The following is a 14,783-nucleotide window of genomic DNA, read 5'->3' as shown; positions in this document are numbered from 1 at the left end:
GTTACTTTAATCATCAGGAGTGGAATCAGTCCGGGTCTGTTTGTGGCTAAATGCAAATACGGGCTATGTTTTTTTTTTCTAATCTGGACAAGATGCTTTTTGCTAACTCACTCCAGTAAATAAATCAATAATTAAAGTCTATTGTAAGTAAGCTTTCCAGACACCCACTACTTAAAGTTCTGTGTGAGTTTCATGGAAACAAGGGAATCATTATATTGCTATATTTTAAAGGCAACACTTCACCCATTGTCAGTTGTCCCTGACCTCAGCCCTGACTTTGACTGGAGCAATGTTTGGAAGATGGTAAAACAGTCTTCCAGAAATCCCAACCATCAATTAATACACATAAATTTCATACACAGGACTTGAATGACCCCTCGCAGACTCTTCAGCATGAAACTGAAGCTCCACACAAACTGCACATTCTCTCCATGAGGTGTAACTGGTACTTTTTTACCACATGGAGGAACGCCCTTGTGTGGCTACTTATTGGAAATGGTTAACAAAAATGTGTCCCGGTTGTTCCACATGTCTATCCCGTTGTCTCTTTCCCTCTTGATTTTAAATGACTTGCATCAACTGCAGCTTCATACTAGAGCTCAGAAGCATTTGTTTTTAGCTTGACGGCTGCTAAAATGATGGTTGCCACTAGATGGGAACACCAACAACTGCTCACTCGTACACAATGGAGCAAAAGAGGACATAACTCAGCTATGATCTGTAACATAGGATGATCTTATTAACTTGCTGAATTGAGCAACCCCCCTCACTCACTCTTTCTTACATACACATCACTTCACCACATTACCACAACATACGCAACAACCTACGCGACTTTTCTTTCTTCTTCTTCTGGACCAGGAGTTTCTTTTTAGTTTGCTGTTTTGTTTGTTTGTTTGTTTGTTTTTCATACTATCTATGACCTTTGTTGATCTATGTCTGTATGTAACTGCATAAATGATGATAAAAATGTGATGACAAAAAAAAGCAAGCTGAATATAAACTGTGAAATTTCCTCTCCATCCAGCTGGTCATCTGTATGTGGAGAGAGTTCAGTGCCGTCAGGATGACAGTGCACAACGCAGCTCTGCACAAAGAGAGTGGAGATGCCAGCTCATCTCAGACACAATCAGATGCAAAACTGGAGTAAACTGTACGGAGCTGTTGGCATTTTTGCACTTGAATATCATTAGCACAATCTGCTTTATGAATGAGACCTTGAGACGGAGCAGATAGCGCAGTTCTTGGTGCTATCAGCTGTCGTGATCCCTTCTTAGTGATTGCCCCTCTGACTGTGATACTGATTCCTACAACAGTCCTACAAGCCATTACTATAGAAATGCTGGGACTCACAGAGTTGGTTTTGAACTCTCTCTGTTAGCTCAGGCTTCCTGCTTCAAGGCTCTGTGCACACTCACATGAAAGGGTTGTGTTTATTGCGTCATTTGACACTTCTTACTTCAGTCACATTGATTAATTAGAAGTGATGATGATAAAAGTTGTTGAAGTAAAACCAACAATGCTGATGCAGTTAGGGAAAGAACTCCTGCAGATGATATTGTACAAGTATGGTCCTGACCAGGTCATGAGTTTGGAGTAGGTTTTCATGGTGAGCTAGCCAGGTTCACAGAGAGCCAGCAATGTGACACTGAATACTTTATAAGTGTTAAGTCCCCCTGCTGTTTTAGTTTGTATCAGTGCTTGTGGACTCAAATCAAAAGTCCCTGTTGGAACTACCTCTTACATACACATCATACCTGAGAGGGAGACAGGGTTGTATCATCCTCATCGTCCTCCTCCTGCCCTTCCTCCTCCTTGGAGCTTTTAAGGGTCGGGGATGTGGTATCGTTCATTGTACTCGTGTCCTCCCCCTCCCCAGTGTCCTCCTCCTCCTGGCTGGGAGCTCTAAGCTGGGCAGAGGGGAGACTGTGGAGGAGGTGGTGGATCCGGATGTAGTGTGACCGCGGGGTCTCTGGCTCCCCGCAGGCCGATGCGATCACTGTCTCCAGTTCAGACACGGGAAGGGAGCAGGGGCGGTTTTTGCGTCGAGAGGGAGCGTTGGCGTTGTAGTTGGAGAAAATGGATTGGCAGGCGCAGGGGGCAGAGTTTCTGTCTCCTGCCTCTGTCACCTCTTGTGGAGTCCCTTCTTCTGCTTCTTCAGGGGCCCCCTGAGCCGCCTCTGTTTGGGCCTCGTCAGAAGCAGCCTCACTGTTTGTTGCTACTGCTTCAGGATTGTCTGAGTCTGGCTTTGGCTGTGTTTCCTCCCCGACCTCTTCTCCTCCTGCAGTCACATCTTCCTCAGCAGGTGTTGCCACCGCAGCGTTCTGCGCCTCCTCGTCTTGCTCCTGCTGCTCCGCCTCCCGTCCTCCATCCTCACCCGCTGCTCCCCTGTTCTCCTCCTGCTGTTCAGCCAAGAGCCCCTCTTCCTGCTCCAACTGGGTTTCTGCAGATGGGGACTCCTCCCTAACTGTGCTCTCCTCCTCCACAGCTCCCTGCTCCACTTCTGGGGTCTCCTCATCCTCCTCTCTATCAGCAGATACAACCTCCTCAGGTGTGGAGGCGTCCTCTATTGGGGCAGGTGGCGCTGAGGTTTCAGGATCAGAAGGGGCATCCAGGGGGAGGTCAGGCATGTCAGGTCCCACACTGAGCGTGTCATCATCAGGAGCGTCAGCAACGTGGTTCTCATGTGCTGCAATGTCCCCCTCAGGACAGGCGGCTTCAATGACCAGAGAGACCTCCTCATCATCTGAGAAAAACACAGGGAGATGCTCAACGGTCAGTTGCCTGTTGAATCTGATGGCACTACTATATTCAATTTTTTTTATGTCAATACTAGCTGCGTCTACTGCTGCTCCTTTCCCTTCAGTACAACTCGACCACCTTTCACGTGACCTATAAAACCAAAGGATTTTCCCCCTCCCCTTGAAATTCATGCAGCAATTGTTTTGTAAGTTGTTATTGTGTCATCCAGTGAAACAGTAAAAAACATACACACTTGATAGATACACTTGTTGCTCTTCTTCTCTCTATTTAACACTAGATCACATACCTCCATATTGTGTTGTTATGTGTGGCTTGTTAATATAGAAGTTAAGCCAACTTCTGTGTGTTATTCTTGTTGAGTTAAACTGTATTATCAGGGTAACTAATCATAATGTGATACTTCCATTATCAGCTGCTAAATTATTGGTTCATAAACCTGGACTCGAGAAAAAAAAAAGATATATATACATATAGATAGATAGATATACATATACATATATATATACATATATATATATATGTATATATATATACAGTACATTTAAATCTATATACACTACATATTTATGTATATACATGTGAATGTATATATATATATTATATAAACTGTATATACATGTGTATTTTATAAATCTATATAAATCTATACTGTATTTACAGGTACATTTTTATAAACATGTACATACATAAATATATATAAATCTAATTATACTGTATCTACGCATGTTTATACTTGTGTATCTATGCGCATCTATATAAATCTATATATACTGTATATATGTGTGTATATTTATATCAAAATATATATATACATGTGTATATATACACATATAGACAGATAGATAGACAGACAGACAGACAAACAGACAGACAGACAGACAGACAGACAGACAGACAGACAGACAGACAGACAGACAGACAGATAGATAGATAGATAGATAGATAGATAGATAGATAGATAGATAGATAGATAGATAGATAGATAGATAGATAGATAGATAGATAGATAGATAGATAGATAGATAGATAGTGATGTAACTCATTTGTGTTTCATTTATATCTTTGTCTGTTATCTAATTTAAGAGTATTCACTGAATGTTAGAAATCCAAGATCCATAGCATAATAACATTTTTCTACATGAATGGCTCAGATTTCAGCACCTACCTTCCAATACTCTAAAATCTGTATTCTCCAGCAGGACTAGTCATCTCTATTTTCCACTTGAGACATCGAGTGTAGAAGTTAGCGTTAGACTTATGCTGTTGGAAAGGCTAATATGAGCTATGTGCTAAGTCCATAGCTTGATAGCTTTTATCTTGTTAAAGATGCTAAGAGTCCTCACAGTCCTCTCAGCATCATCACATTAAGCACCTTTTAATGTAGTTCCTTCAAGTGAGGAATATTGAATGTGTATGCAGCACCACACTGTTTGAGCTTACTGTGGAAAAAGCTAACACATTTCCCAATCTGCAATAAGACGACCTGTCTGTCTGTGTTTGAAGAACTTTCATTTGAAATGCACTTCCACTTGTGAAGTCAGCAGACCTGTTTTGAAGACGAGGTACTTCTCCAATGCTTCACTCTCTTGCTCCTGACAGACACTTTGTATGTGAACACATTTCTAAAGAGCAAAGAGATGATGGCAGGATTGAAATGTCTCTTTCCACACAGCCAAATGGTGTGCAGCTTAATGTACCTGGGTGAATAGAGGAGGTCAGCTCAAAGCGGAACTGCAACTGGCCGCAGACATGATCCGTCGGCAACCTGCGACCCAGAGAATAACTCACTACTCGATCCCTGCGGAGGAGAGAGAGAGAGAGGGATGTGTTAAATAGAATTAAAAGGAGAGACAGAAAACAGGAAGATGATGATGCAAAAGTCACTAGATTAAAGCGCCTGTTTAACAAGTGTTCACATTATAAATGCAGTAAGAGACATGCAGGTTGTTTGAACAGATAGCATGTGATATCATTGCTAAAATCAGATGGTCCCATGAGATCCAAAATGGCAACAACCACCCACAGCCTTCCTCTCACCGTCTGTCTGTCTGTGTGGGCTAGTTTGTGCAAAAACTTCCACAGCTCCACAGACTTGAATCACAGAGTAATATTTGGACTGAGGACAAATACAGTCCCGTTGCACTCAACCTCCTCTGCAGGGATGGGCATGTTTGAGTAAGTGTTTTTACCCAATGGCGTGTTTTTCCAGCAGTCTCTGGACCGGGACGGAGAGCTTCCCCAGGAATCGCTTGATGATTGGCCGACTCTTGGCAAACTTGTCTTTCACCTCAATTTCCAGGACGTCAGTTGGCAGAGATACAAAGTTGAACCTCTGGAGATAAACACAAACACAAAGGATGGAGGGTTTTTAAGATCAGACTGCCAAGTGTCTTTTAATATTCCTGTAGCCTATGATAGAGAAAAGACAATCAAAGTATGAGAGTAACAAAACATTCAACACATGATCCCAGAGTTCTTTGAGGGAACTGGCATTGTGATTAGGTTAGCATGCTGGTGCATCTCTCCCTGCTGATGTTTGTAAAAGCGTCTTGAGATAACTTTTGTTGTGATTTGGCGCTATACAAATAAAGATTGATTGATTGATTGATAAATGATTACTTTGTGTTTTGATTAGTTTGTACATATAAATAACATTTGTTGTGAATTGGCACAATCTAAAAAATACAAAAAAACTAATTACATTAGTCAAATTATTAACAAAGACCCAACATCAAGACAGGGTAAGACTAAGTATTATCTCATCTTAATCCACCATGAGCAAAACACTTTACAGTATTTAGCAAGTTACAGCAGCAAGGAAAAACTTCCTTTTGAAAGGCAGAAACCTCGAGCAGAACCAGACTCATGTTAGACAGCCATCAGCCTCGGCCGAGTTGGATGAAAGTAATAAAAACACATTTTATTTATGTAAAAGAAGTTCATTTACAGGTTAGACTGATTCAAATACAGTTTCGTGTATTTAACAATTCTAGATGGATTTTCAAAACACTTTAAAAAGCTTGATGTGGCCGAGCTGAGAACATTTCTCACGGTATTTATGAGTTTTTTTTTTTATATCATCATAAATGTGTAAACATCTGAGCGTGGCACTTTAAGAGACCTGTCTGAAACAGTTCTTTATGGCACCAGATGGACTCTGCTGCAGTACAGAACAAGCCTGAAGCACAAAGTCCAGTGTGATCCTGATATAAGATTACATGACCTCTGTGCAGGATTTCTCATCACTCAGACAGCTTCTGTAAACTGAGAAAAACAGAACTCTTGCTCTAGTTTGTTGTTTAAAGTCCTACTTTTCTTGTAGTTTAGATGTTTTTGCATTAATTAAAAATAAAAAATGTTGGAGTCCCAAAAAAGAGCAAACATTTTTATTTAATTGACTGCTTTAATGAATTCTGGTGCTATATATACATTTTTAAGACCTACAGGAGGGCCATCATTTGTCTTTGAATTTTTCACAAAAATAACTTGAAATCCTATTTTCTTGGAATATAAATATATTAGAACAAAGAGAGCACAGATGGTCTGGCATTGATGGAGTTTAAATTTATTTTAATGCACTGTTTTTTTGCAATTCCCCTTTCATTTTTTATTTTTTTTTCCCCGAGTCATATCTTTAAGAGCTGTAGACTTTCTTCTTTGCCTTTTGTTGTTTTCTATTGACATTAATGTCATACATCTACAATTCAAACCTATGTTACATGTGCAGGACACTAATGAAAGCTTGGACTCTCTTTGTTGTGCTTGTTTTCAGCCTCATGTACTTAAGATAAAACCAAAAGTATGACTTTTTGTTTTTCGGATGCGGTTGTGAATTGTAGTTTCCAAGTCTAAGTCTTGAAGACTTGTGGGGAAAAGGGAGTATACATTGGGGGGAAAGCAGGGCAGGAAAGTGAGCAAAATAACATTAGAGGCAAAAAGAAAAAAATGCACCTGCCTGCTTGGAATGAAATGAATTTATGGTGTTAGAAAGAGAGAAAAATGAGAAGAGAGGAGGGAAGGAAAGAGGCTGTGCTGGGGGTGATAAAGGAGCAGGATGAAAAGAAGTCAGAGTGAATAATTTAGAGGATGAGCCAGAAGAGAGCAGACAGAGCAAAAGTGTGTGTTTGTGAGTGGAGGATGCTAGACAAATTCAATAAAGAGGGTGAGATTGTGCAGGACAGAGAGGAAGAGAGGAAATGCTGAGAGGAGGAGGAGGAGGAGGAGGAGGGTGGGGGAGTGCGTGTTGTTGCAGCAGAGAAGTACAATGATAATCTGTAGGAGGAAGAGGAAAATGAAGCTGTAGGGGAGCAGAGGACAGACAGGAAAGAGGGAGTGAATGGTGTGCGGAGAGAGAGGGATGGAGTGAGTACAGTAGAAGCAGAAAAGAAAGAGGGAAGTCTGGGTTTTTCATACGTAACAGGAAAGCACTGATCCTTCAGTATATTATCTGTAACAAAATCAAATCTTTACAGAAACTCAGCTCTGTGGATTTGTCACATCATTAAGTCTGCTGTGTTCTTGCTGACAGTGCAGGATTCTGCTCAAAGTTTTGTAACCTTGAGACTCCAGACAAACATGAGAGCCAGTTTAGCTGAGGAGCTGAGAGCCGTGTTGAACTCTACACAACAGAATGAGATGATACAACCGATCATGTCTTTAATATGAATACCACAGAATTAGACCTGTATTTTTATTCTAACCATTCTTATACCTCATCAAAAACTGTCAGGAACATTATTTTAAGTGCAACTTGAACCCTGACTGTTTAGTTGTACACCTGGTTGTGGTATTTACACAAATGTAGTTTGGAGCCTGTCATCTACAGAAGTTTAACTCTCAATATATGAATTCCCACACTACAATAGAGTCACTGACAGCTTTTTACAACTTTTATAACCCCTCCCAATTCAACAAAAAGGTCGAGATGCTGTATGAAACATTAATAAAAACAGGTTTTGACGGGGGCTTGAGCCTATCCTAGATGACATTGGGCGGATGGCAGGGTACATCCCGTACAGGTCGCCAACCTGTCACATGGCAAACAAGGAAAGACAGACAACCATTCACATGCACACTCAAAGCTACGGTCAATTTAGAGTGACCAATGACCAATAAGTGAACCTGGTGAGCATGTTTTTGGACTGTGGGAGCCAGAGTACCCGGAGAGAACCCAACGCATGCACGGGTAGAACGTACAAACTCCACATAGAAAGGCACCTCCCCGGCCTTCTTGCTGTGAGGCAACATCACGACCTACTGCACAACCATGCAGCCCCGCTAAGACAACAATGTTATAGAAAACAAAAAAAACATGAGCTCCATTTAAATTGAATGCATGCAGCATGTCCCAAAAAAGTTGGGACAGGGGCATATTTACCATTGTGTTGCATCACCTCTATTTTTTGTGCTGTATATGTTTTGGAAACAAGGACACCCAATAATGGAGTTTTGAAAGTGAAAAATTGTCCTGTTATTGCCTGATAGTGAAAAAAACACCAAATGTTTTCAATGGGTGACAAGTTGGGACTGCATGCAGGCCAGTTTATCACCTGGACCCTTCTACTACTGAGCCACACTGTTGTAATACATACAGAATGTATTTTGGCATTGTCTTGCTTATATATGTAAGGTCTTTCCTGCAAAAGACATTGTCTATATTGCAGCATGCATTGTTCCAAATCCTGTATATATTGTTCAGTATTAGTGGTGCCTTCCCAGATGTGTAAGCTACCCATGCTGTGGATACTAATCCCCATAACATAACAGATGCTGGCTTTTGGAATGTGCACTTATAACAGCTGTGTGGTCCATGATTTCCAAAAATAATCATATGGCCCTTTTCCACTACACAGTTCCAGCCCTACTCGGCTCGACTCGGCTTTACTCGACTCGGCTTTACTCGACTCGGCTTTACTCAATTTGGGTTTCTTTTCAACCAGCCCGAGTACCGACTCACGGTGGGCGGGGTCGTCATAAACACAGCTGCGCTAAACTGCGCAAAACTGCGCAAAACTGCGCAAAACTGCGTTCACGTCATTTTGAACACAACATAAACACAACATTCACAAACAATGGAGGACATGGAGGTAATGGTGTACTTGCTGCTCGGTCTGTGGCTTTATCGTCGAAGGCCGAGTGAGAGAGGAAAGCAAAAAAAGAGCAAAGGAGTACTGATGCCGTTTTTTTAAAATGGTGGGTTTGATTCCTGTGTTGAGCGCATCGGTTGAGCGTCACACTCATGACTCTTTGGTGACGACATTCTCTGACTAATTAGTGGCCGGCAGTCCGTCGACGTCACCTTTTAATATCAGCTCAGCTCGCTTGGAACTAGAGCAGAGCAGGTACGAAAAACTGGTATCTGACACGAGGTACCGCGCCCGTGGAAACACAACACACACCGAGTAGAGTCGAGTAGGGCTAAGACGGGCTGGTGGAAAAGGGCCATTACACTCTGATTTTTCACACCACTGGATAGATTTCCACTCTATCGCAGTCTTTAATGGGATCTAAATCTATTTTTAGCAACATTTTACAGAGTTCCCAAACTTTTCTGGAACTTGGATTGAACCTCCATTACATTTATAAAAAGGTTGAGGTATGGCGTGATGTCACTGGGGAGCTAAGACAACTTTGGTCCTGGTTGGGTTTTCACTTGCTAACCTTTGTTTTAGATATGAAAAGTGCACAACGTGTTGGACCGTTGTTATAGTCTCAAACTTTCTTCCATTTGATACACTTTACTTACTAAGGACAATGTAACCACATAGTGTGTTCACTTTTCTATACCATAAATCCAATATTGCAATAATAGGTTTGAAGTTAAAGTCCACATGAGGAATGGATTTAATTAAAATTGTTAGAACAGTGTTAGGGTAAGGAGGACCTTGATATGTCTGCATGTCACCAGCCTTTTCTTTTTAATGCATTTTAATACCACTTTACAGGCTTTCTTTCTGCAATAAGATCGCTCAGCCTCTACTGAATGTTTAAACTAAAGCAGCAAAGGATCATACTGAACAAACCTTACTTTCAAAATCACACTCAGAAGCAGAACTCCAATCTAATCAGAGCAAAGAGTGCTTGAGGCCGACTGCAACCACACCAGCTTGAAGAGCTTCTCTGGACCCTCATCTAAATTTAGCATGTGTCACAGAATCCAACATTACAACAAGGTAATAAAGCTTGTTAGAATTATTTAGGTTACTTATAATAAAACTGTGGATTATTTTTTTTGCATCAACAATAAATCAAAGAAATCAAATCAACCATAGATGTCAGAAGTAAATGGTCACTTATGATAAGCACTCAGCTAATGTACTTGTAAATGAGGTTAAAATAACTCTCCATTTATTATCCAATGTTTCCACACCAACACCATGTATAATAAAAGTACAGTGTTTGGTTTCTCTGATAGTGCTAATAGTAATAATGTTATTTCTGATGTTATTATTGTAGTAATAAAAAAATGGCAAAGAGCTACTCCTGACATGGCTTTTTTGTATACCAATAACAACTACCAATGATCTACCGGAGCAAATCTGGGCATTTTTTATTTAATCTGGGATTTACTTCAGCTGTCACTGAGCACAATTTGTGCTGGAACGCATACACACAAGTAACTTAGTGTCACCGAGCCATTTGGGTTTGCCTAACTGTATATGAAATAATAAATTGGACATTGATGTTGACTTCCTGTGTGCACAGCCAGATAGATCACAACAACAGCAACCGCTTTACGGCAGCCTATGGTGACCTTCAAGGGACTCATGGTTCATAAGTAAAAAAAAAACCTGAACGAAACACAGGGCAGTGTGCAAATGTTAATGCTAATGTAATGGACTCTCCTGTGTTTGGTTTATGTTTTTTTTACTTTTGAACCATGAGTCCATGGAAGGTCACCTCAGGCTGCCATAAAGCGTTTTTTGTTGTTGTGATCTGTGCACATGTGTGTTAGTGAAATAAAGCCGAAGCCATGGCAGGAAGTCAACATCAATGTCCAATTTATTATTTTATACACAGTTAGGCAAACCCAAATGGCTCGGCTCCGATGCAAATTGTCCTCAGTGACATCTGAAGTGTTACTGGTGTTACTTTGCTTGTTGTTTTTATTTATTTTATTGTGTTGAGAAAGGCACTTAAATAAAATGTATTATTATTATTATAATTATTATGAAGTAAACAACACTTTCACTAACATGAGCAACACCAGAGGTAAACTGATCACGTCATGTCAATCAATCCGTGGAAAAGAGTTCCGGCACATTTTGCTTCTTCTTGTTGACACCATAGATCGTACGGTGAGGTAAAAAAAATGTTAGCTTCCGTTAGCATCAAAACAACGTGGCTGAAACTCTAGTTTCGGCTAGCATGCTAATGCAGCTTGCTAAACTACATAAATATTTACATCTTGGATCCTGTCCACCATTTCAAGCAACAAGCCAAACAAGTGAGAACAACTTTAAGTTACCGCTTGCTACAAACAAACTTAAATCTTGAGCGGTGGTGATGATAGCAGCAGGGTTCAAAGTTGTGACATTTGCCTTGTTTATTTTTAAAGGTGTGTGAACCGCAGAGCTCAGAGAAGGAGAGCTGAATGAGGACAGTTTAATGTTTAATCAACCGCAACAAGGAGATAAATATCCATCGCTGTGGAACGCTAACTGCCGTGGAATCACATTGTGGTTTCGTCTCTCCTTTTCGGGATTCTATTTCCCATAACTACCTGCTAACCACACATTACCCCTTACATATGTAACCACTACTTTTTCCACAAACATCTGGAGCTCTGACGTTTGCTCCATGTCATTGCTAACCCTCGCTTTGGATTATTTCCTCCACTTCTGAGTTTGAGCGTGCAGGACTGCATGCTCACAATGGGATTCATAGTGCAGAGCATGTCAAACAGATTATACAGATTGCGTGTGAGTTTGACAACAATGCTAGCTGGACTAAATGGGATAAGATGAAAACATCTGTTAGATATTTTGTTTACTTTGGTTATTTTTTAACAGCAGCATTCTAAGTAAATACAAGTTTTGTATCTGGACTCGATATTAAAAACGGATTGGGATCAGAGACAAACAAGCTGATTTAGACATCCCTAATAACACATCATGATAGTTATAATATGAAACCCATGTCTTTGAAATCTGCACAGTACTGGATAACAGTATAGAAAGTAAGCTCACAGAGTTAGCTTGCTATAAAGGCGCATTAGAGTGATACAGTACATCACTGCACAGCAAGCTGAGCTCCACTCAGCACACGAGCTGTTTGGAGAGTGAGTGGCTTTGAGCTGAGTGGATGCTGCCAAGAGAGACACTGCATTAAACCAGTGTATGGAGTCTCCTGAGGGACATAAGAAAGCTTAGAGGCTGTACTATACAGCATTCTGAGACAGACACTGCAGTAAACACAAGACCACTCATGACTCTGCACATGTGCTGTTACGGGACAATATGGGACAATATGTCAGCGTCATCACTCACTCCTGTTTCATGCTTTCTCTTTATATGTGGTTTACAGAAATAACTTTGGTCCGCTGAACTTTGAAAACTGAAAATAAACAACAGCAAACGAGTGAAGTTAAAAAGATGACAGCGAAAGTGATAAGCCGCAGCAGACCCTGAGAAAACATTGTGCATCAGCCAAAGTGAAGTTGGCTTATTTGAGTCAATGGCTGCACATAAATCTGGGTCATCTGCAGTAGCACTCCTCTTATTAGGTTTTGGATGTCTGTAAGGCTCAGAGCGAGTTCCTTCAAAGGAGTGTTTTCTGTAGCTTTCCTGACTGACGGAGGGGAGTGGAGGTAAAGACTGTCACAACACCAGAAGAGAACCACTAATTGGACCTAAAGTTGGTGTGTTGGGCGCATCTTTGGTATCTTTGGTTTTAGAAACTGCAGAGACAAACAGATGCATGTGTTGACAGTGAAAGAAACTGCAGAGGAAAGTAACTCACTGCAAAAAAACATCTGTTCTTTATCCTAAAACTTAACTTTAAAAACTTGTGGACTCTTTTGATCAGCTCACGACTGCATGGAGAAAGAACGGTCAACAACGGTCAACCTCTACACGCTCACCTTTGTACTTTATTTCAGTCTTTTAAAAGTAACTACTGCTGATGAATCAATCAATATTTACATTTTCATACAGGCTTCTTCTTTCTTCTTCTTCTGGCATTTTTCACTTGTTTTGTTATGTTTCTGTTATTTCTGTGTTGTTCCTGTTGATGTTTGTGTTTCCTTGTTCCTTTTCTCCTTGTATAACCTGATCTTTTTTTCAATGCGCTCATTAAAAAAAGGATAAAGGACTTTCAGATAAGAAAGAAAGAATCAATAAGAATATGGAGCAGCTTTAAAAAGCTGCTTGTTTGAGTCCATGAAGATAAAACCAGCTGTACCAAATCCTACTACGTCCCTGCGTGCCTCTGTATCAGACAGTTTGTTACACAGTTGATACTTCCCTGGGGGCCAAAATTAAAGAACTCAACTCCAACTTGCAGCTTGAAAAGTGTTTCATTGTTCTGCACGTGAAGGAAGCTGCTCTGGTAGTGGCTCCAAACAGCCGTCATTTGTTTTTTATTGTTGTCATTTTTTCCTCAAACCAAGGCAGAGAGCTGACATGAAGGTTTGGCATCTTTGCATTATCATAAATACACAAAATGACAATATTTGAAATTAGAATGAAATGAAATTAGTACTAGTGAAATAAAACTTTTTATTTTTATTTTAAATCATCTCTTAACTATTCACTAAGTAAATTAAAATTTGATTATGTATTGTTTTAATTGGCACGTCTACATAGTGACTACATGGATAGTCAATAATATCAAGGCAAACTCCTTCAATCTATGTGTGAGTGTGAAGCATACATGATGTAAACATTGAAATTGTCTCCTCTCTTGATGTTAATCTGACCAAAAAATTCATCACATTTAACATTTTATGAATTTCACTTTTTTTTTTCAGACAGGAGCTTAGTTTGACGTGGTGATGATGTAATGAGGGATGCTAACTAACTTCACTTTTTGTTAAATAAAGAATAATTAATCAAACTTTCCCTGAGCATCGCATGACATCATCAATATCCTTCCAAGCAACAATTATGCAAAATGAAATCGTATTTAATTAATAATAACAAACTGAATCAAATTAAAACTGATCTTTTCCAGACGAGGTGAGCCCCTGTTGCTTCATCTCTTTTTAGTTGACTTTCTGATGGATTGATTTTTTATTTACAATACATTATTATTATTTTAAGTGTATTATATATATTTCTATTGTTATTCTAATTGTTTGTAAAATTCCTTATTATCTTCAATTCATTTATTTTTATTTTCTGACTAAGTTTGAGTCTATTAAAAAAACTGCATCAAAGCATCAAATCCTGACCATCAGAATACTGTATATTAGCATTTTTTCCCTGGGCAGTTATTGGTATTTAATATAACTAAGTTTAGCCGAGTCAGAAGATGAGTGACCCTAAACAACACTGATCACAATGTTAAAGCAAACATGAAGGGACTATGTTAAAGTTACATGAGAGGAGCTGACAATGATGATATGACTCACCTAAAAGGCCAATCTCATGAAGTTCAGCCTCAAACTATAAACCATTAGCGTTATGATGAAAGATGATCAGAGGGATGTTGGGAATAAGCCAAAATGATTCAAATGAAGTAACACAGACACGCAAGTTCAGGCCATTACAATAAATCACAGGAACAGATTCATCATAATAACAATGCCCACAGGAAGGCTGACCATGCCATTCAAATAAGATGAGCATCATTTTTAATTATACTGAAAATTAGTGGTTTAAACAAATTTTCATGTCTTGAAATGATAATCAATTATAGATTACAGCCTGACTGACCAGAGACCAAGTGTCACTATGTTCACTGTGATGTATGAAAGCAGATCAAGTTTGACACATCTGAAGATATCTTAGATGCAGGCCTTAACATTTTTCAGACTACAACTCTTAAGGGTCCCTCTTTACAAGACAACAGAAAACTTT

At 39.8% G+C, this 14,783-nt stretch overlaps 1 protein-coding gene across 1 annotated transcript in view; it reads right to left on the bottom strand.

Annotated features, from left to right (window-relative positions):
• Positions 1-14,783, bottom strand: part of LOC117829109 (E3 ubiquitin-protein ligase HECW1) — an 82,980-nt gene that overhangs the window by 37,442 nt on the left and 30,755 nt on the right. Inside the window, exons 7-9 of the mRNA XM_034706660.1 lie at positions 4,953-5,095; positions 4,461-4,561; positions 1,758-2,746 (exon numbers count right to left, since the gene is read on the bottom strand). Coding sequence (XP_034562551.1) covers positions 1,758-2,746; positions 4,461-4,561; positions 4,953-5,095 — 1,233 coding nt within the window. The remainder of the gene's footprint in view (positions 1-1,757; positions 2,747-4,460; positions 4,562-4,952; positions 5,096-14,783) is intronic.

This window comes from Notolabrus celidotus, chromosome 17 (assembly GCF_009762535.1).
Source record: "Notolabrus celidotus isolate fNotCel1 chromosome 17, fNotCel1.pri, whole genome shotgun sequence".
Lineage (NCBI taxonomy): Eukaryota > Metazoa > Chordata > Actinopteri > Labriformes > Labridae > Notolabrus > Notolabrus celidotus.
The sequence above is the reverse complement of the archived record's forward strand: the minus strand, read 5'-3'. Positions and strand labels throughout refer to the sequence as shown.